Source organism: Ptychodera flava, unplaced genomic scaffold, assembly GCF_041260155.1.
Source record: "Ptychodera flava strain L36383 unplaced genomic scaffold, AS_Pfla_20210202 Scaffold_96__1_contigs__length_367262_pilon, whole genome shotgun sequence".
Lineage (NCBI taxonomy): Eukaryota > Metazoa > Hemichordata > Enteropneusta > Ptychoderidae > Ptychodera > Ptychodera flava.
Genome location: NW_027248418.1, coordinates 74626 through 92308, shown reverse-complemented (window position 1 = coordinate 92308; position 17683 = coordinate 74626). Strand labels below are relative to the sequence as shown.

At 38.9% G+C, this 17683-nt stretch overlaps 1 protein-coding gene across 1 annotated transcript in view; it reads right to left on the bottom strand.

The window, feature by feature from the left end:
- LOC139129163 (death-associated protein kinase 1-like) overlaps nucleotides 1-17683 on the bottom strand; it is a 153551-nt gene that overhangs the window by 111423 nt on the left and 24445 nt on the right. Inside the window, exons 3-4 of the mRNA XM_070694809.1 lie at nucleotides 13705-13881; nucleotides 2594-2692 (exon numbers count right to left, since the gene is read on the bottom strand). Coding sequence (XP_070550910.1) covers nucleotides 2594-2692; nucleotides 13705-13746 — 141 coding nt within the window. The 5' untranslated portion in view covers nucleotides 13747-13881. The remainder of the gene's footprint in view (nucleotides 1-2593; nucleotides 2693-13704; nucleotides 13882-17683) is intronic.

Here is a 17683-nt window from a genome sequence, read left to right as displayed (position 1 = left end):
CTATTATCGGATTACTTGTCAAAAAGATAAAAGATTGTAGCGATATAGCGACCATATTGGTCGATGAGTGTTAAAGTCTTCATTAGGGATTAGATACCAGCTTATATTATATTTCGTTGTCAAGCTTCGAAATCCTGAATCTCGACTCCTCACGTGCACAGCCTAACGAAATCATATGTTTACTCGGAGATGAATTAACAAAATTACACTCGGTCGGCCTTTTCGATAAACTATATTTTCCTGCTCATTGCTTCAGTTCGATTTAAGTCGAGGAGAGAAAAGTACTTGAAGAGCAAAGATTATATCTGAGAATGACTTTTCCTAAGTAACATAAACATTAAAATCGTTGTTGCTATACAAGACATCAAACGTGCAGCTTAAGGAGCTCAGCTTTGCAAAACTGATAATGTTAACGCCTTTAAACTCATTCCCCTTTTATCTGTCACTCCGCACATCTCAGTACTAAACAAACATGCTGTTCTCTTTATATTACAATTGAAAATATGTCATTAAATCTTCGCGAGGATATTTTAGATTTTATTCATACGCTAATTTGTTTTTGAAAATGTCACTATTTCGACTTTGGTATTAATGATCCAAATGGATTTTGTCGCTTGTGACTTCAGACATGTACGCTTGTTTGTTGCCGCCATATTTGAGCCGCTACTCGAAAAGTGTTCAGTCATTAAAACTAAAATTGTGCGTTCGTTGAAAATGTTAAAAAACAACGCTGTATGTCCTCAAATTTCTGTCCCAAAAATATCTCTCATGTAATGGACGACGGATCTTTGCTGGATAAACATGGCACATATGTCGTCTGGCCGACAGCCGACACCGTCGACAGCCCTGACATCGACCGTTAAGCATCCTCTGGATGATTTCCGTCCGTCGACAGCCACAACACCGACGCTGATAGTACAACGTCTGTGTTAGCATTGGTTTCCAAAAGACTGCAAGTACCCCAGCGCCGGACAAGACTGCTGGACCAACATGTTTCTTGGAGTGCCTTTATTGACTTGGCATGGAGCGTAAAGAAGCACACCTACCACTTCGTAAGTGTGACCGCCTACTGGCTATTCTCGGACATTGTAGGAACTGTAGATCATGCATCAAACACAAATTGTTTTGTTGGCTGCTTAAACTTTGCATGCCGTGTTATTGTACCTGGCTGTACATTCACTCCTCAACTGAGTAAATTACCAAAGACTGAGGGCTGGCTACAGGGGCGTGTGACAATTTATGCTGAATGTAGCAATGACATCAGAACATGATTTTCTTTGATGCTCGATCGGCGTATCTCTGTTCCTTGATATCGAACCAACTTCCTCACCTCTACTACTGCTCTTTATGCATGATTCCGTTGGATTTTGAATGACAAACTATGGCTTGAGAATAACCGATCACTCTTTCCTATCGGCGGTGTGGGGGGGGGGGGACTCGGCAACGCAAACGCGTGATTTTCTATTGCGATAACATAACTACGGTTCAAATATTGCAAATTGAGAAATCCAATTTGCCACTTATTACGATAGTGATGCGTAGACTTGCAGAGCACTCGGCAGACAATCTAACGTTATTGATGATTATTTGTCTTCGAGTCGTTTTCAGGTGTGCAGCTTCAAGCAAACCTCACCCCAAGCCAGTATTTTCCACTTCGCCATTCCGTCAGTGTCGCAGATACTTATTGGCTGAAACCAAGGCGTATCTTTTACCAGGTAGCAACTTGGATGAGGTACTCGCCGAACTTGCAGTCAGGTACGTGTATGAGTAAGGTTCGTCTCCATGACAACAAGCACTCGTGATATGCCAAGTCTACCGCAAATTTAAGAGGATATGCTTATAAACTTTGTAGTGCGCTGTGGGTATTCACTACATCCATGGTATCCATTATTAAAGTACATCGCACAGTACACTAACTATTATCCGGAAAATTGTTTACAATCTGCAATATCGTCGGAAGGCACCGCAGGCAAGTGTCAAATTTCAAACTCGAAGCATTTGCCGCAATGAACGACACACCATGCACCCGGTCTCTCCACTGACTCCGTCCTATTAGGATAAACTTTCCATTGTTTTGGCTGGGAGTATTCAGTCCCTTTGTGTTTATCTACTACTCGAGTTGGTTTACCTTCTGGCAATTTTATGTTATGATTTCTGCGCTGCAGAGAGTGCACATATAATGGTATCAATTTAACCCGGCGTATAGCTGACTTTATAGTATTGATCACCCCACTCATCTCTACGTTTGGGGGCGCACTCCCTGACACACCAATAACTCACATCCTCACTGAGATTGTTACTGACAGGATTCGGGCATAATGCTCCCACTTACCTTAATTTATCTTTGACAACAATTCAAATGCCGACAAGTCAATGTTTTACATCTACTTTATATGTGCTTTAATTCATATCTTTAGAATTATTTTAATAGATCCCTGGCGATCGTAAGCTTTATTTAAGCGCCGAGTTATTTAATGCATTTAACGTTTTAAATAAATTCGATATCACCTCACCGTGATATAATTGTATAATTCTGAATGAGCTGCTGGACACGCTGTGACATTTTCTTTAAAAACAAGTGCTGATTACTTACAATGCTTTTTGCGTCGATATCTGCTTTAGATTGCAACAGTAATCTTGTAGTGGCTTCGTGACCATTGACCGCCGCATGATGTAATGGTGTCCAGTCATACTGTCCATAAATGTAAAACATATAATTAGCGTTACGATGCATACATTTGAAAAAGGTGAAAGTAACATCTGCATTTTCATACATTTTAACATGAACAGCATCGTAGTGGTTCCGGAAGTGGTTACGCTTCGTTCCAAAATTGTTGGGGGAAGGTTTTTCCCGTTTAGGCACTTTAAAAAACATTCTTTGTTTGCCGTCCGCGTGCTGGTAGAGTTTCAGTTTAAAAATAAAGAAAACAAACACAACATTAACATTATTATCAAACATAATGTTTCCAAAGAAACCAAATAAAAATGAGCTTATATAAATACACTTGTATGTTTTTTTCTGTGTTTGTTTTTCTCCTTTGCTTGCAGATAGGTTTTTTAAAAATCCAATTGCTTTGAATGGAGAGTTTATTGTCTCAATTTATGTGATTTTGTGAGGTAATATTGAAGGTTGTGAAAATAAATTGATGAAAGACAGCTTTGTACGTAGCATCATATTTCGATCCTAATTGTTGCGATAAAAATGACATGGACAATTTCAGGAAGACTTGGTGGAAACGAAGAATGTAATTTGGAAGTGTTATCTTAGTGTCATTTTTCTCATGCTTTTCGGTAATGGTATTTGTAACGTATTGGAAACATTGTATGTTTCCTACATTGAATACGAAATGAAACGATGTGACGGGTGCTTTTAGTCTCTGTCTTGAGTACTTGCAAAATATATCATGTTTCATTTGATATGTTATTATACAAGGTACCGTAACAAACTAACTTAAAAGCACAAACATTAACACAAACGAAAGTGGAACTAAAAAATATTATCATCAACACATCCAACGCTATTGTCTATTTTAGAAGTATAACATTAACTCTCATCAGAGAAATTGAAAGCAAATCTTTTCCATTAACAGAATACTGATCATGAGAAACAGACACAATGTGACCTGTTACTCTTTCAACTGGAATATATTTTAACATGGCTGAACCCCATGGTGAGACAATGCGAGCGAACCGTATTAAGGGTACTTGCACTCTGGTTTGCTTAAGTCTGCCGCCGCGGCCGTCCTCGCACGAGCGCTTAGCAAGTGTGGCACGGCCGAAGAATCAATACAGCGCAACTGCGAGTGCAAATGCTCCGAGTACAGAGCGCTTACTTTGTCTCGCCATTCGGTTCCCGTATTACTACATATGTCACAATAAAAAACATACAAAAATGAAGAGTGGGTCAACGCGTTTTCTTGTCTGAAGTGTGTCGGAATGGCATGTATCAAGTTTGTATTTTTGTAGTCTGGTTTAGTGTATGATGATGTCATTGAATTCTCATTGGCGTATTGCGTTGAGATTTGTTTTCAATGTATATATTTTCGCTTTGCTGTCTTGACAATGGTTGCAAGCTTTAAAAAATTCCCGAAAATATTGTATTCATACATTTTGCATTCATCGTTTACGCTATGGTTACGCAGGTTAATGCGGGTAAGAGGTCTGGCATGAGAAAACGCCATCATTTCCAAAAACACATAAAATTACTCATTGTTCAGTACATAGACTTTGGAGCTTTAGAATCTATGGTTCATCTAATTTTGAGTTTGGTAGCACCGTGACGCTATTGTCAACTAAAATTTACTGTAGCATAAGCTTTCAAAGACATGCAGCCTCCTTCATCATATGCAAGGGTGGAATGAACATTTAAAGCAGAAAATCGCAGAAAATTCTGAGCGAAAGATGTCCACGAGGTTATGCTTCAGTAATACGTAGTTGATCGTAGCGTCCTACCAAAGCTATCTCATCATCATTTAGAGTAATTGTAAGTGCATTCTTCAAGTTCTGGAGAAAACAACTGTATTTGAAGTAGTTTTTCTTTTGTTTCAACAGTCTGAGTTTTGTATTCATATCATTTACTTATTTTTTTTCTGTATATGGACAACTGAGTCTCAAATAAATAATAATAACATAATATAATAACAAAGCCTAGATTGTATATCGTAAATCAACGTACTATATTCTCTTTTGTCATTGTAAATAAGGATATCTATCTGTCACGAAGAAAACTGAATCATGTTGATTTTGAGTATAGAGATGAATTGTTAATTTTTCATAACTTTTTCGTTAAATCTTTTTTTTTTTTAATTATCATAAAGTATAACTGTAATATCTCTATCTTTTCTAATTTAGTATAGGTACTGCAATGGTATTTTGGTAGCGCCCAGGTAATTAAAGACATGTCATATTTACAAAACAGGTTGGGACTCAGGTTATATTACGGAAAACATCTATTTCCGCCTTTCAAATTCAATCTAAACATAAAAATAATAGAAAGAATGCAACCTCTGGAAGCCTTTTAAGCGATGATCAGCAGTGACTGACTACGTCGTTGAGGGCGCACATCAGTATGAGATCAGAGGGAATTCCCCTCGACTGGAAAGAGGAGCTATGACGAGAACCAGTTCAGGTCATTGGTCAATACAGCATAGTACGTAGTAATGGCCGATCAGTGAACCTCAGTCTCCAATGTCATAAATAATAAATCATGTAAATTTAAGCTTGTAGATTGCAACGAGTTCGGATCATTTCAGCTACATTCCACCCAGGGTCTTTTATTTTAGCACTAGGCAATTTTTAGATTTGCGCACATAACGGCTCAGTACGGTCGAGATGTCGACTGACAAAAGTGATTAGTACATCGAAAATTACTTCTTTTGACAGTTTCCCTTGTCAAGTACGGTTTTTGTAAATCAAGATTTAACCCTAGTATATTTTACAGTAACTTATTTCACGCCAAATGTAGCATCATATATTGTTGACCAAATATTAATTTAACTTTACTAGCTGTAGTATGGAGAGTTTCTAAGCTTTCCAACGATAGGTCAACTGTTCTTGTCGGTAATTGGAGCACGGTGGAGCACTATTTATCTGTCGTCATGCATTTCCGGGTACGATTGACCGCTCACAAAACTAAGTGAATATGCATTTTGTTCGGGCTTGCTTTTCATTTGTGCCGCACGAGGTTCTTGATTCTCGCTCACTGTAGCCCGAGTCACAGGCGCTTGCCTTCACGCTATCATGGATGTCCGGTTCAGTATATTCATTTCAAATACATGTATATGTGTACTAGATTCGACACCTGTGACAGCGAGATGACAAGCGCCCGTACTACGGCCTACACGTTAAAAATTAGCTTGCGCCAAGTAAATAAAATGACGCATTTATAACCACTGTACGAAAAGTCAAATTTGTCATATGCTTTTCCTGGGTGGTCACAGTTGACGAATTACTACTTTTGTACCATGTTTGCCTAGGTAACTTGGCAAATGTGGTAAAATGGTGGTACTTTGTCAACTGTGACCACCCAGGTAAAGTATATGACAAATTTGACTTTTCGTACAGTGAACCGCACCGGACATACCCAACGCTTCAACTGAATTTTGCCTAGTAGCGGTAGATATCGTAGACTCCTACTAACTCCACAACTAATTATGTAGTTTGTTTTACTAAAAGTTATTGATTCAAATGGATTAAATGTGTGACATTTAGTTTTGAGCGATATTGAAATAACTCCAGAGGTTGACTTCGTCTTGTCGGCGGGCTCGATCAAAAAATGAAATCGCGCGTCGGATCAATTCGCCGAAAAATTGTCCAAAAGCAGGAAAAAGAGAAATGTCCAATTACTCACTGTCAAACATAGTCGAGAGGGAAAAAAGAAGAAAACTTTATCCATGAAGAAATCCTTACAATTTCAGAGTTCGCGGTTACGCAAAAAAGTGCGTATTATACGCAGAAGAAATTTTACGCACGCATTTTTCTGATGGCAATGCGTTTGACTGTACGCAAAATACTGACGCCCATACTCAGCGCTATTTTGATGACGAAACGACATTTTGTCTATGGTTCCTCCAACCAAGATTGCATCAGAGCTAATAATATGCAGAGAACAGTGTGAAATTGCAACACGCTGAGCGATTTTTGCTTTGTGAGATTGCGACCCGTCAACAACTGACTACTCACGTGGGTGTTGCCTGAAATTGTAACATTTTGAGCAAATCATTTCGAGCGATTTTTACATGTATTTTCCTCCGGGCAAACAACCACACTTATCATATCACTGACACGACAGCGTGCATGCTGAGAGGCAGCGTAGCTACCTGTAACTGTTGCCACCATAGGTCATAGATCATGTCAAAGCAATCCTCGTTGCTATCTTTCAACTTTAGTGCTTCGAGCAAAAAAAATATCGGAAGCATCGCAAGATGAATCTTGTACAAGTTCAAGCACTAAAAGGCTGACATGCCAGCAGAGACTATACTACTTCAGAGTCTACCACGTGCACCGCTACCGTGTCCTCAGTGACATCAAGTTCAGCGTTGACAGCAGTGAAGCGGAAGCACAAGCAACCCGGCACGGGAGAAAGTCACACTGAGTTTCAAAGCATTTGGAGCATCAAGTATCCTTGGCTTCGCTCACAAGTACAGGTCATAAAAAATGACAAAAAAATAATTTTGCTGTTCTGTATGCTGTGTTAGAAAGCAAATAAGAGGAACGCGTTTACTCGTGGGTCTCCAGATTCACCAAAATTCACAAATAAAGCGTCATATGAAGACAGATGATAATCGTGATGCTGCTGTGGCGCGATCATCGCAGGATTTAATGCGTGATTTTTTCTAGTAAAGGACTTTCCGAAACTAAGGGAAAACAGCGAGCAGTCCTTCGTACGGTCTATTACATGGCTAAGGAGGAGATACCAGACCGAAAATTCGTGTCGTTGATTGAACTGTAACGTGAAAACGGATGTGAATACTTGAAAACGGAGACTTACACGCACCATGACAGTGTTAAAGCAATACAGAGAGCATTGGCTGACACAGTACGTGAAGACAATTCTCAGAAAATATCCGATTCGCCGTTTGTTGGCATACTCATTGACGAAACAGTCAATGTCACGGTTCATCAGAAGCTGATCATGTTTCTGAAAATTGTTGATGATGGAAACCCCGTACAATATTTATTGGGAACTATACTGTTTTAAACGGTAAAGCCCAAACAGTAGCTGACGAAATTTTATCAGTAATAGGTGATCATGGAATTGAAATATCGAAAGTCATGGGTCTCGGCTCAGACGGGGCTCCCGTCATGACGGGCCCATAGACATAACAGTGTCGGCGTACGATTGAAATATCAGAACGTATATCTTATCCATGTCCATTGTGCCGCACACCGGTTGGCACTTGCAGCAGCCGATGCTAGCCGCGGTGTCAAGAAAGTTATGAAGTATAAAAAGACCGTGGATAACATTTTCAACTTTTTCAAGTATTCTGCCACAAGATACCAGAGATTACGAGAACTAAATAAATTCTCGAAAGCGAAGATGTCCTGAGTTTAAAACAGCCTTGCTCAGTGCGATGGCTGTCTTTCGGCCGAGCCGTCAAAGGAATTTACGACAACTGGCCAGCGCTTGTCATGGAATTCGACGAAGAAGCAGCACAACGTGACAACGCAGTTGCTGGCGGTCTCTCAAAGCAGATCAAACAATACTCGTTGTTGGCCATCACGCATTTGCTGATGGATGTACTGCCAATCATGGACCGTTGCAATCTTGTATTCCAACGAGAAGATGTCAACTTGGCTACTATCGAACCGATGGTCTAATCAACTATCGCGTCTCTACAGCTATTATTAGAACAAGACAGTCTAGGCGAACATGGGAGCAAGCTGACGAGGGAAATTGAAAACAATGTATATCGTGGTCATTTTCTAACTCACATAGCTGCCAATCATATCGAAGGTTATGCAAATGTCAGGCGTGACTTCATAATGTATCTCATCGAACGACTGCAAGCACGATTTCCCAGTGAATATACTGATTTACTAAGGGACGGACCATTAGATCTTGGGAGGGGGGTGGTCAAAAACAGAAAAAAAATAGTCAGAGCAGAAAGTTAGGAATAAAAAATCTTCAAACTAGTTTGCAAATAAAAATAAATTAATGAGAAGACAAATGCGTAAAAAAAATCTGCAAAAGTCTTTAAAATCTTGAACATTTGTTAGATTTTACCGACAGGAAGCAACTTTCTATATTTTTAGTACGTTCTCCAGGCACATTTTTAATTTTAATTTATACATTTAGAGTGACTGTATCCCTTATAATGGAAGTTGTGATTATCTTATCTTTTCAGGACTTTTGTATTCTGATCACTTGAAATTATAAAATTATAGAGCCTGTTTTCTACTTGTTTCCTGCATGCGTACAAACCAAGCAGGTACACTAGGCAAAACATTGAAACTATGGTATGGTTGTCAAGACAGAAAGTTGTATTTGCCTTTTAAGATCAAGGTAAACAGATGCAGATCACATCAGGTTCATTTTTCCCCAGCATTTTATTGCAATGATGAATGCAAGAATGGGTGAACAAGTAGAAACACGTCAATATTGATAAAACAACATATCAAGTCATTATGTATTATTTTGCTTTTAAAAAGGCATTTTCCATTCTTTTTTCTCAAAAAAAAGCCTCGAAAAACAACAGCAACACATTTTTTAACATTCAACAATACACTACGTAGAAAGCCATATCCAACAAATCCCAACACAAAAACACACAAAAGGGTTGAACTTTGAAAGTTTCTCGATAGCAAATACTGAATAAATCTGCATGACTAATCGTTTGCGTGTAGCAAATGCTGAATGACAATTATCTGAAGAATTTTCTACCACAAAAAAGGGCATGATTTAAACAAATCTTAAGGGACTTATGTAGCAAATTTCAAAGAAATTGGACAAGCCCTTTCAGAAAATACAGATTTTTTGACCATGAATGGCATAAATTGCCCTAAAAAGACAAATATTGAAATTTCACCACCTCTATACACATCCAATCAATTTGGACATAATGCTACAGAGAAATAGATGTTTTGATAAAAAAGGGCAACAATTGCTCTAAAAACACAAATATGCAAATTTCACTCTATTTTGCAAACAACTTCTCAGCTTGTCAAAATTCAATTGTAAATCATGAGATATGCATGATGTTTGGTGGGGTGAATGTAGGCATTTCACCACGCAGAAGAAAGGGAAGCCAGGAAACCAAAATAGTCAATTTTCAAAACTATAGGAAGCTACTGAGGAGCAAGAAGACCATGTTTCAGAGGAAGATGTGTAATCTGAAACAAATGATCCCAAAGTACCACCAAATAACACAATTTTAATCTCTATTTTTCAAAAGCTCCAATGGCAGGAGGGGGACACCCCTTCCTGACCTCCCCCCCGCAAATATACTCCCCAAGTGCCAACAAATACCACCATTTTAATCTCTATCTTTCAAAAGCTCCAACGGCTGGAGGGGGACACCCCTTCCTCCCCCCGCAAATATACTCCCAAAGTGCCAACACATACCACCATTTTAATCTGTACTAAAAGCTCCAACGGCAGCAGGGGGACACCCCCTCCTGACCTCCCCCTGCAAAAATACTCCCCAAGTGCCACCAAATAACACCGTGACCAATTTAATCTCTATTTTTCAAAAGCTCCAACGGCAGGAGGGGGAAACCACCCTCCTGACCTCCCCCCACAAAAATACTCCCCAAGTGCCACCAAATAACTCCATTTTAATCTCTATTTTTCAAAACTCATACTGCTTGCGCGGCCGCTTTTGGTACTTTGCACCACATCTTTGCCCTCTATATCTTCAGACAGCGACGAACTAAAAAAAAAATTATAAATCTGAAAATTTACTCTGAAAAAAAAAAAATTGCACAGCTAATCTCAATTGGGAAAAAAAATAGAAATTTACAATAGCAAAAAAAAATCACAATTTCATTGTGACCACCCCCTCCCAAGGTCTAATGGTCCCTCCCTAACGTGCCTCGATAAAGTTCTTAATGCTAGCAAATGTCCAGATCGTGATGTTGAGATCCGTGATTATGGCACAGAGTCTCTGGCGACACTGATTGCATATTTTGGTGCTAATCGCGTAGAAGACGGCGTGCCAATGGTAGCCCGAATACATGGGCCCGAGTTGCAAGCTGAGTTTAGGGACTGGACATAAATTACAGGGGGGTGGATGGGCCGGTGTTCTTCTAAACACCGCTGCATTAAAATAGTGACCCTTCAAAAGTTCATGCACAAAAATTAGTGACCCTCCCCTTACTCTTATCCGTGCATGAAAATAAGTGACCCTCCCCTGTTTCTCAATACCCCCCAACAAACCCACAATGTGTTCAATACCTCCTTCTGACTTGCTATACTTTTGAAGTCCCCTCCCGAAAGGAAGGCAAAATGCGGCCGGTATAACGCTTTGTCCCCCCCCCAAAAAAAAACAAATCATATATGTGTGTGTGTGTGTGTGTGATAATTCATGTAAATTTACTTTGCTTGAAGTGGCAGGTAAAAAGTGCATGCATGTACAAAAACATGTAATTTTTAGATTTCATCGATAATGTCGATTCACTATGCATGTCAGCCTATGATGAAACTATGAAATTTGTTTTCCAATAGAAAACTAGGTAAATCTCTGCCTTTATGTACATCTAATTATTAGTATTAAATGGTTCGTGATTAGACTAGGGTGGTTTCAAGTCAATGGTTGTGCAAGAAATTTGATTTTCGAATTTCACCGAATGTTGATTTACTTTACATTGTAGGCTATGAGGATTCTACAAATAACTCATAGGTTATCTGATCCCAAATTGTTATTCAAAAGTTGTTCGACCTGAAGCTTCCAGTTGTCATTGATGACATTTTGCACTATTCTGAATAGTTGGTAATCTGTCAATGTCCTAAAAATGAAAAATGTACATAAGGCTTCATGAACATTTAACACCGACCATTACCAAATGTATTGTCAATGGGAGAATGATATCAAATAAATGATTTTCCAAATTGTTATTGAAAGAGTCATTATAGGGGACAGTTTATATGTACAATAGAGGAGTTGGATAAGTAGAAATCATGACTACTTAAATCAATGTGGCTGCTTGGATCATCAATACATTGTTTATTATACCCTTAAATTTGCGCCCGAAGGGCGCGTCAAAAATGGAAATGACAGAAAATGAAAGTGCCAGGAGGTATTTTTTATTTTTTCAGTATTCCATATTCTTCAATACGTGCGCGTGTAATTTCAGCTTTGATGCATAAAAAGGTGACCCTCCCCAATAGGCTTGCACAAATTGTTATGACCCTTCAAAAATGCTTGCGCAAAAAAATGGCGACCCATCCCTTACTCAATGAAACTGACCTTGCGTGCCCATGGACGACACAATTTCAGTGAATCTTGTCGTATTCTGATAAACGAATATGGAGAGCTGTTTCCAATGTTACAATTGGTAGCCTGCATAGCTCTGGTGATTCCGGTTTCGTCCATGCCCTGTGAACGGGGATTCAGTTGCCAAAACCGCGTACTCACAGCACAACGCAATCGACTACGTGGCGATCATGCCGATGATCTGATGCTCCTTTAATGGAAGGACCACAGGTTGCAGACTTTCCTTTGACCGAGCAAGGGAAATCTTTGCTTCGCGTGCTAACAGAAATCCAATTAAATTCTAGAGGCACATTTTTTATGATTACCGGTATGAATTTTTACCACTGTTACAGTGTTAGCTACAGCATGGAGCGAGAGACGTTACCTCTATGGTTACAGTGCCTCAGAATACCACGTTGCACACTGTCAGTGTATGTGTGATTTTGATCAGTTTCGTATATTATTTTCATTCAATTCAAATTTGTTTCTCTGTCAGATGAATACCGGTACATCAAAATATCATGTTACTATTAAAAATATCCTCGTTATCGTAAACATTCATTACAAGTGTCAAAAAAAAATAATTACAACATTTTTGCTCACGGTTGAATGCGGAAGTGGCCGTTACGCATTCAGATGACGACGATACGCATTTTTGCTAAGCCTTTGAGTACGTGAAACGCATTGCCAGAATTTCGACCGCGAACACTGAATTTTCATACGAGAGAACGTCGCAGATCGGCCATCGGGCTAACACACCTCCGGGTACCCAACAGTCGCGCTCGATCGATAGATTGTTCAGGTCCGATCGTGATCTCAGCATAAAAATGAGGAGGAAGCGATTCAACGAGTACACACGTAAGTTATAACCCTACCTTATTAAACATAATTATACGGTACGCGATTGGTTCTTCTGTACTATGCTGTATTGAGACATAAACCAGGCTGATGTACTGCATGGGTGCGTTCAACAGCGAGGCCTAACAACCGACAAGAATACACTGAATCTGTGTCTAACAGAAATATTTGAAAGCTGCAATATCATTAGAATGTAGGCGAAAATCGATTTACCAATGTATGGTTAATATAAAGAGCAATTCAAGCCATAGGCATTAAATAATCCGCTATCAAACATTCCAAATTTGGATTTCTCAAAAATCTCTCTCTCTCTCTCTCTCTCTCTCTCTCTCTCTCTCTCTCTCTCTCTCTCTCTCTCTCTCCTCTCCTTCCCTCCCTCCCTCCCTCTCTTCCTCCCTCCCTCCCTCCCTCCCCTCTCTCTCTCTCTCTCTCTCTCTCTCTCTCTCTCTCTCTCTCTCTCTCTCTCTCTCTCTCTCTCTCTCTCTCTCTCTCTGAAATCATGCCGTCCATGAAGATAAGCGTTGAAGATAACCGACACTTAAATCGTTTACGAAATATTTTTTTTCGAAGCGAACGCTATGGTTGTAGAATAAATAAATTAAATTGCTAACCAACCGACAGGACCAAATACAAATTTGAAATAATGATGTACTATTATCGGTCATCGTGCAAAATGATTAAATTATTTGAATAAATCGAACGCCATATGAGTGGTGGGTCACTCTCTTTGCGGACAGATCGCGGCCATCTTAGCATAATTTGCTCTATTACATTTTGAAGTATTGCAGCGGGATTGTATGACCACGACACAATAAAATGTCACAGCATTATACGATTTAGTGACTGTAAGGTTTAAGTAGAAGAGAGATACGTGAAATTGTTAAAGCATTGTGATTCCGATATCAACATCGAAAACCGAGTCACATTTACTTACCCCATCCTTAGCATTGACATCTGCACCATGTTTAATCAGCATTTCAGCGACGTCTGCATGACCTCTTCCAGAAGCCGCATGCAATGCTGTGGAATTGCCCTACAAAAATGTAAACAATGTTAAAATTGCAATTCACCAATAAGAACTTAATCATGTCGGCATGATAACAGGTATAATCTGACAGAAATAGTGAAATAAAAAGTCACAGTAAGCAAGGAGTATGCTTTCATTGTGATGGGACTTTAACAAAACATACAACTTGCATATTGGTATCTAAGGCAACAAATCAATACAGATATTTAAGGTGACAAGAAATAAAAACTTGAAACGTCAATAATTGATTCATCATAGTTGTCATTTTACAAAAAAATACGAACAAAACAAAACAATGAGCTTTTGATGGTCCATAATGACGATGCAATTTAAAGTTGTTCTTGAGTACATTGGTCATATATGTATTAATATCTATACTTTGTAAGCCTTAGGTGGTATGTATCGAAAAAGTCGCTCAATCATTTTATTGTGTCTTTTTGTCCGTGTATATCTGTTATACTCGGTCGGCATGTTCAATATCTTGGAAACTAGTATTTCGTAGATTCAATGCTTGAGAATTGTATCGTCCGTAACATGGTACTGCGCGTCCAACGAGGTCGATAACACTCGTTTACTACGTCTGTGTAATAGGCTAGAAATTCCTCTAAGGTTGTGAGAGGTGGTATGGTAGCCCCTTTCTTGGTTAATACCTTTTCGCGTACCCAATCAATTAAAGTTTACAGTTTAAGAGTTTACAGATTTTTAAATTTATACCGTTTATCTAATTCATTGACTCATTACCAGTTTTATTCTTCCTACATACATGCCTGTCGTCTCCATTGTTAAGTGTTTTGATACCAGCTCTCGGAATAATACATAGGAGGGGAATTCCCGTGTTTCAAAGAAAGTCATTCATTGAAAACTGACAATGGCGAAGAAAGACGACACTGATCGTACAAAAGAGTCTCATAGCTTTGTTGTATACCTTGACGGTATTTGTTTACATCATTTTTAGAAAATCTTCTTGTTACGTGTGTATCAGTTTTTGTTTATTAGTCTCATTGGTCAAATACAAAAAATGACCCGCATAGCATCTTAATATAATAGTATTGCTAACTCACATGAATCAAATAGAAGTGGAAACAGTACAGCTGTTACTAAGATACTTTACCCGACTTTAGTTTTTACTCAAATACTTTTTCATCAGGACGATAATTGAATCAATATTTTAATGAAATCCAAACATCCAATTTCTTGTACATACTTGCATAATTTACCTAACACTTCACGTTTTATCAAACGTATATAAATATACAATTGTAACTTGTTTCGTGGAGGAAGTGTTAATAGTTTGCCTGATATACTGCCATGTATTATTATTATGTAATAATATACTCTTGCTGCGGTGTGTATCGGCAGTCTTTCACCCGCTTCGCTCGTGAAAGGACCGCCGCCGAATACACAGCAGCACTCGTGCAAATACCGCTAGTATGGCGCGCTTGCATTCACAGGTCAATGGATTTTGTTAGGGGCCCAAGCCGACCGGCTGGGACCCTATTGTTATTGCTCAAGTTCTACTACTTCCTCTTCTTCCTCTTTTTTCTTCTTCTTCTGCCGATTCTTTGTCGACCTAGATCTCTAAAACGGCTGAACGAAAACTTCTAAAATTTGCAGGGCTAGTAGGTATCAATTAGTACTCGTGCACCTGACCCTTGAAATTTTGATTGGTCACGTGACCTGGTGGCCATATTGGATTTTCCAAAAACCTAAAAATGGCTTCTCCAGAAGACCTAGGGGTCTAGTCGATTTGAAATTTTTTGTATAGTAAGCATGACCTAAGGTCTCTAGAATTTGCAAATAAAATCGCATGCGGTCACGTGACCTTGGCCACCATATTGGATTTTCTAAAATAGTCATTTAATCTTTAAAAATCTTCTTCTCCAGAACCGAAACATCGATTAAGCTAAAATTTTACTCATGTCATCCTTACAGTGATCTCTATAAAGTTTGCAAAAGACATTTCGATCGGTCACGTGGTTTGGCCGCCAAATTGGATTTTTTGAAATCACAATTTAATCTTTAAAATCTTCTTCTCCAGAACAAATGCACCAATTGAACTAAAATTTTATAAATGTCATCTACAGTGTGATCTCTTTCAAGTTTGCGAAAAGCGTTTCGATTGGTCACGTGGTTGGCCGCCATATTGGATTGTGCAAAAAATCGTAATTTAATCTTTAAAAATCTTCTTCTCCAGAACCAAAACACTGATTAAGCTGGAATTTTACTCATGTCATGCTTACAGTGATCACTTTCAAGTTTGTGAAAGGCGTTTTGATCGGTCACGTGGTTTGGCCGCCATATTGGATTTTGCGAAAATCGTAATTTCATCTTTAAAAATCTTCTTCTCTAGAACCAACACACCGAGTAGACTGCAATTTTACATGTATCATCTATTGTAATATTTCTTTCAGGTTTGTGAAAGGCATTCGGATAGGTCACATGGTTTTGCCGCCATATTTGATTTTGCAAAACTCGTAATTTAATCTTTAAAATATTTTCCTCCAGAACCAAAACACAGATTGAACTAAAATTTTACACTCATAATCCCTAGTGGTAGTTCTTTCTAATTTCCGAAAGGCGTTTGGGTCAGTCAGGAGGTTTGTTCGCTGTAGTGGATATAGCGAAAATTGCAATTTAATCCTTAAAAATTTTCTTCTCAAAAACCAACACACAGATTTAACTGAAATGTTACTTCATATCTTTCTTAGTGCGAGCACTTTCAAGTTTGCGAAAGGTATTTGGATCGGTTAAGTCGCCCCAATGTTCATAAGGCAGCAGTTTAAAACCTCGTCAGTCAGAAGATCGATCAGTGATGTATGTTATATTGCACACTTGAGAGTCAAAAACGGAACAACAGACTGCAATGCCCGCTGTCAAATTCAACTAGCAGTCGCACGAACCCTAATCTCGGCCCATTGTGTATAGTAACTTCAGCGCCCAGGTTTTGTACGCCAGGATGACGTTGTCAAGTATACTGCCACGGAAGTACTTAGAAGAGCGTGCCACTAACTTTAGGGGTGGCCGACTGCTGTGATTGACTGAAATAGAGCGGGACAAGGTCCTGCCACAATTACTGGGGTCTACACACAGCTGTTTTGTGAGTGTCAAGGATCATAAATGAAGCTATTCGGGTAATTTTGTATGTAGGTGTCTGAATGCACGCTCACTTGTTCATCACGAATAAAAAAGTAAGATATATGACATTGCAAGGTGTGGTGATTTTTTTATGTTTCTCTATCTGCCCTGGTGTGTTGTGTAACTGAGAGCATGTAGCTGATTAAAAATGTAAACAAGACCACATCAAAATTGCTGATACACATCGATTAAAACAACACTTTGTGTAATGAAGTTCGTGGTGACGTTGAGATCTAATTGAAACTAAAATGTCAATATTATGAAGTAAGGGTATGATAAACATTATAGGCTGTTTGTCATAAACATTTTGAAATCGGAAAGTGAGAAGTAAAATACTTGTAGAAAAATGTATTGCGTCACTGTTGCTGAAATAACAGGCTATCGACTCAATGCCGGCGAACTGCAAAATCGTCACTCACAGCCTGCAGGTAAAATGGTTAATCAGAGCTGGACGCTCTTGCCATTGTTCTAGGTCTAATTAGGTGCGACCATATCAGTTGTTAGTGTAGCTGTTCAGAATGTTTGTTTGCGCAGCCTATTACAGTGGGAACACTCAGTAAATATGCACTTCCTCAATTCCAAGGTTTGAATATTTAAGCATGTGGACTTGAGTGACACCAACGTTCAGAAACAACAATGCTAGAAACTTTTGCTCCAAGTACAATTACTGTCACTATTCAGTTTCAACGATCAACTCCATGAGTAATTTGAACGTTCTTGTGTATGTTATCCAAACACACTACATTAGGTG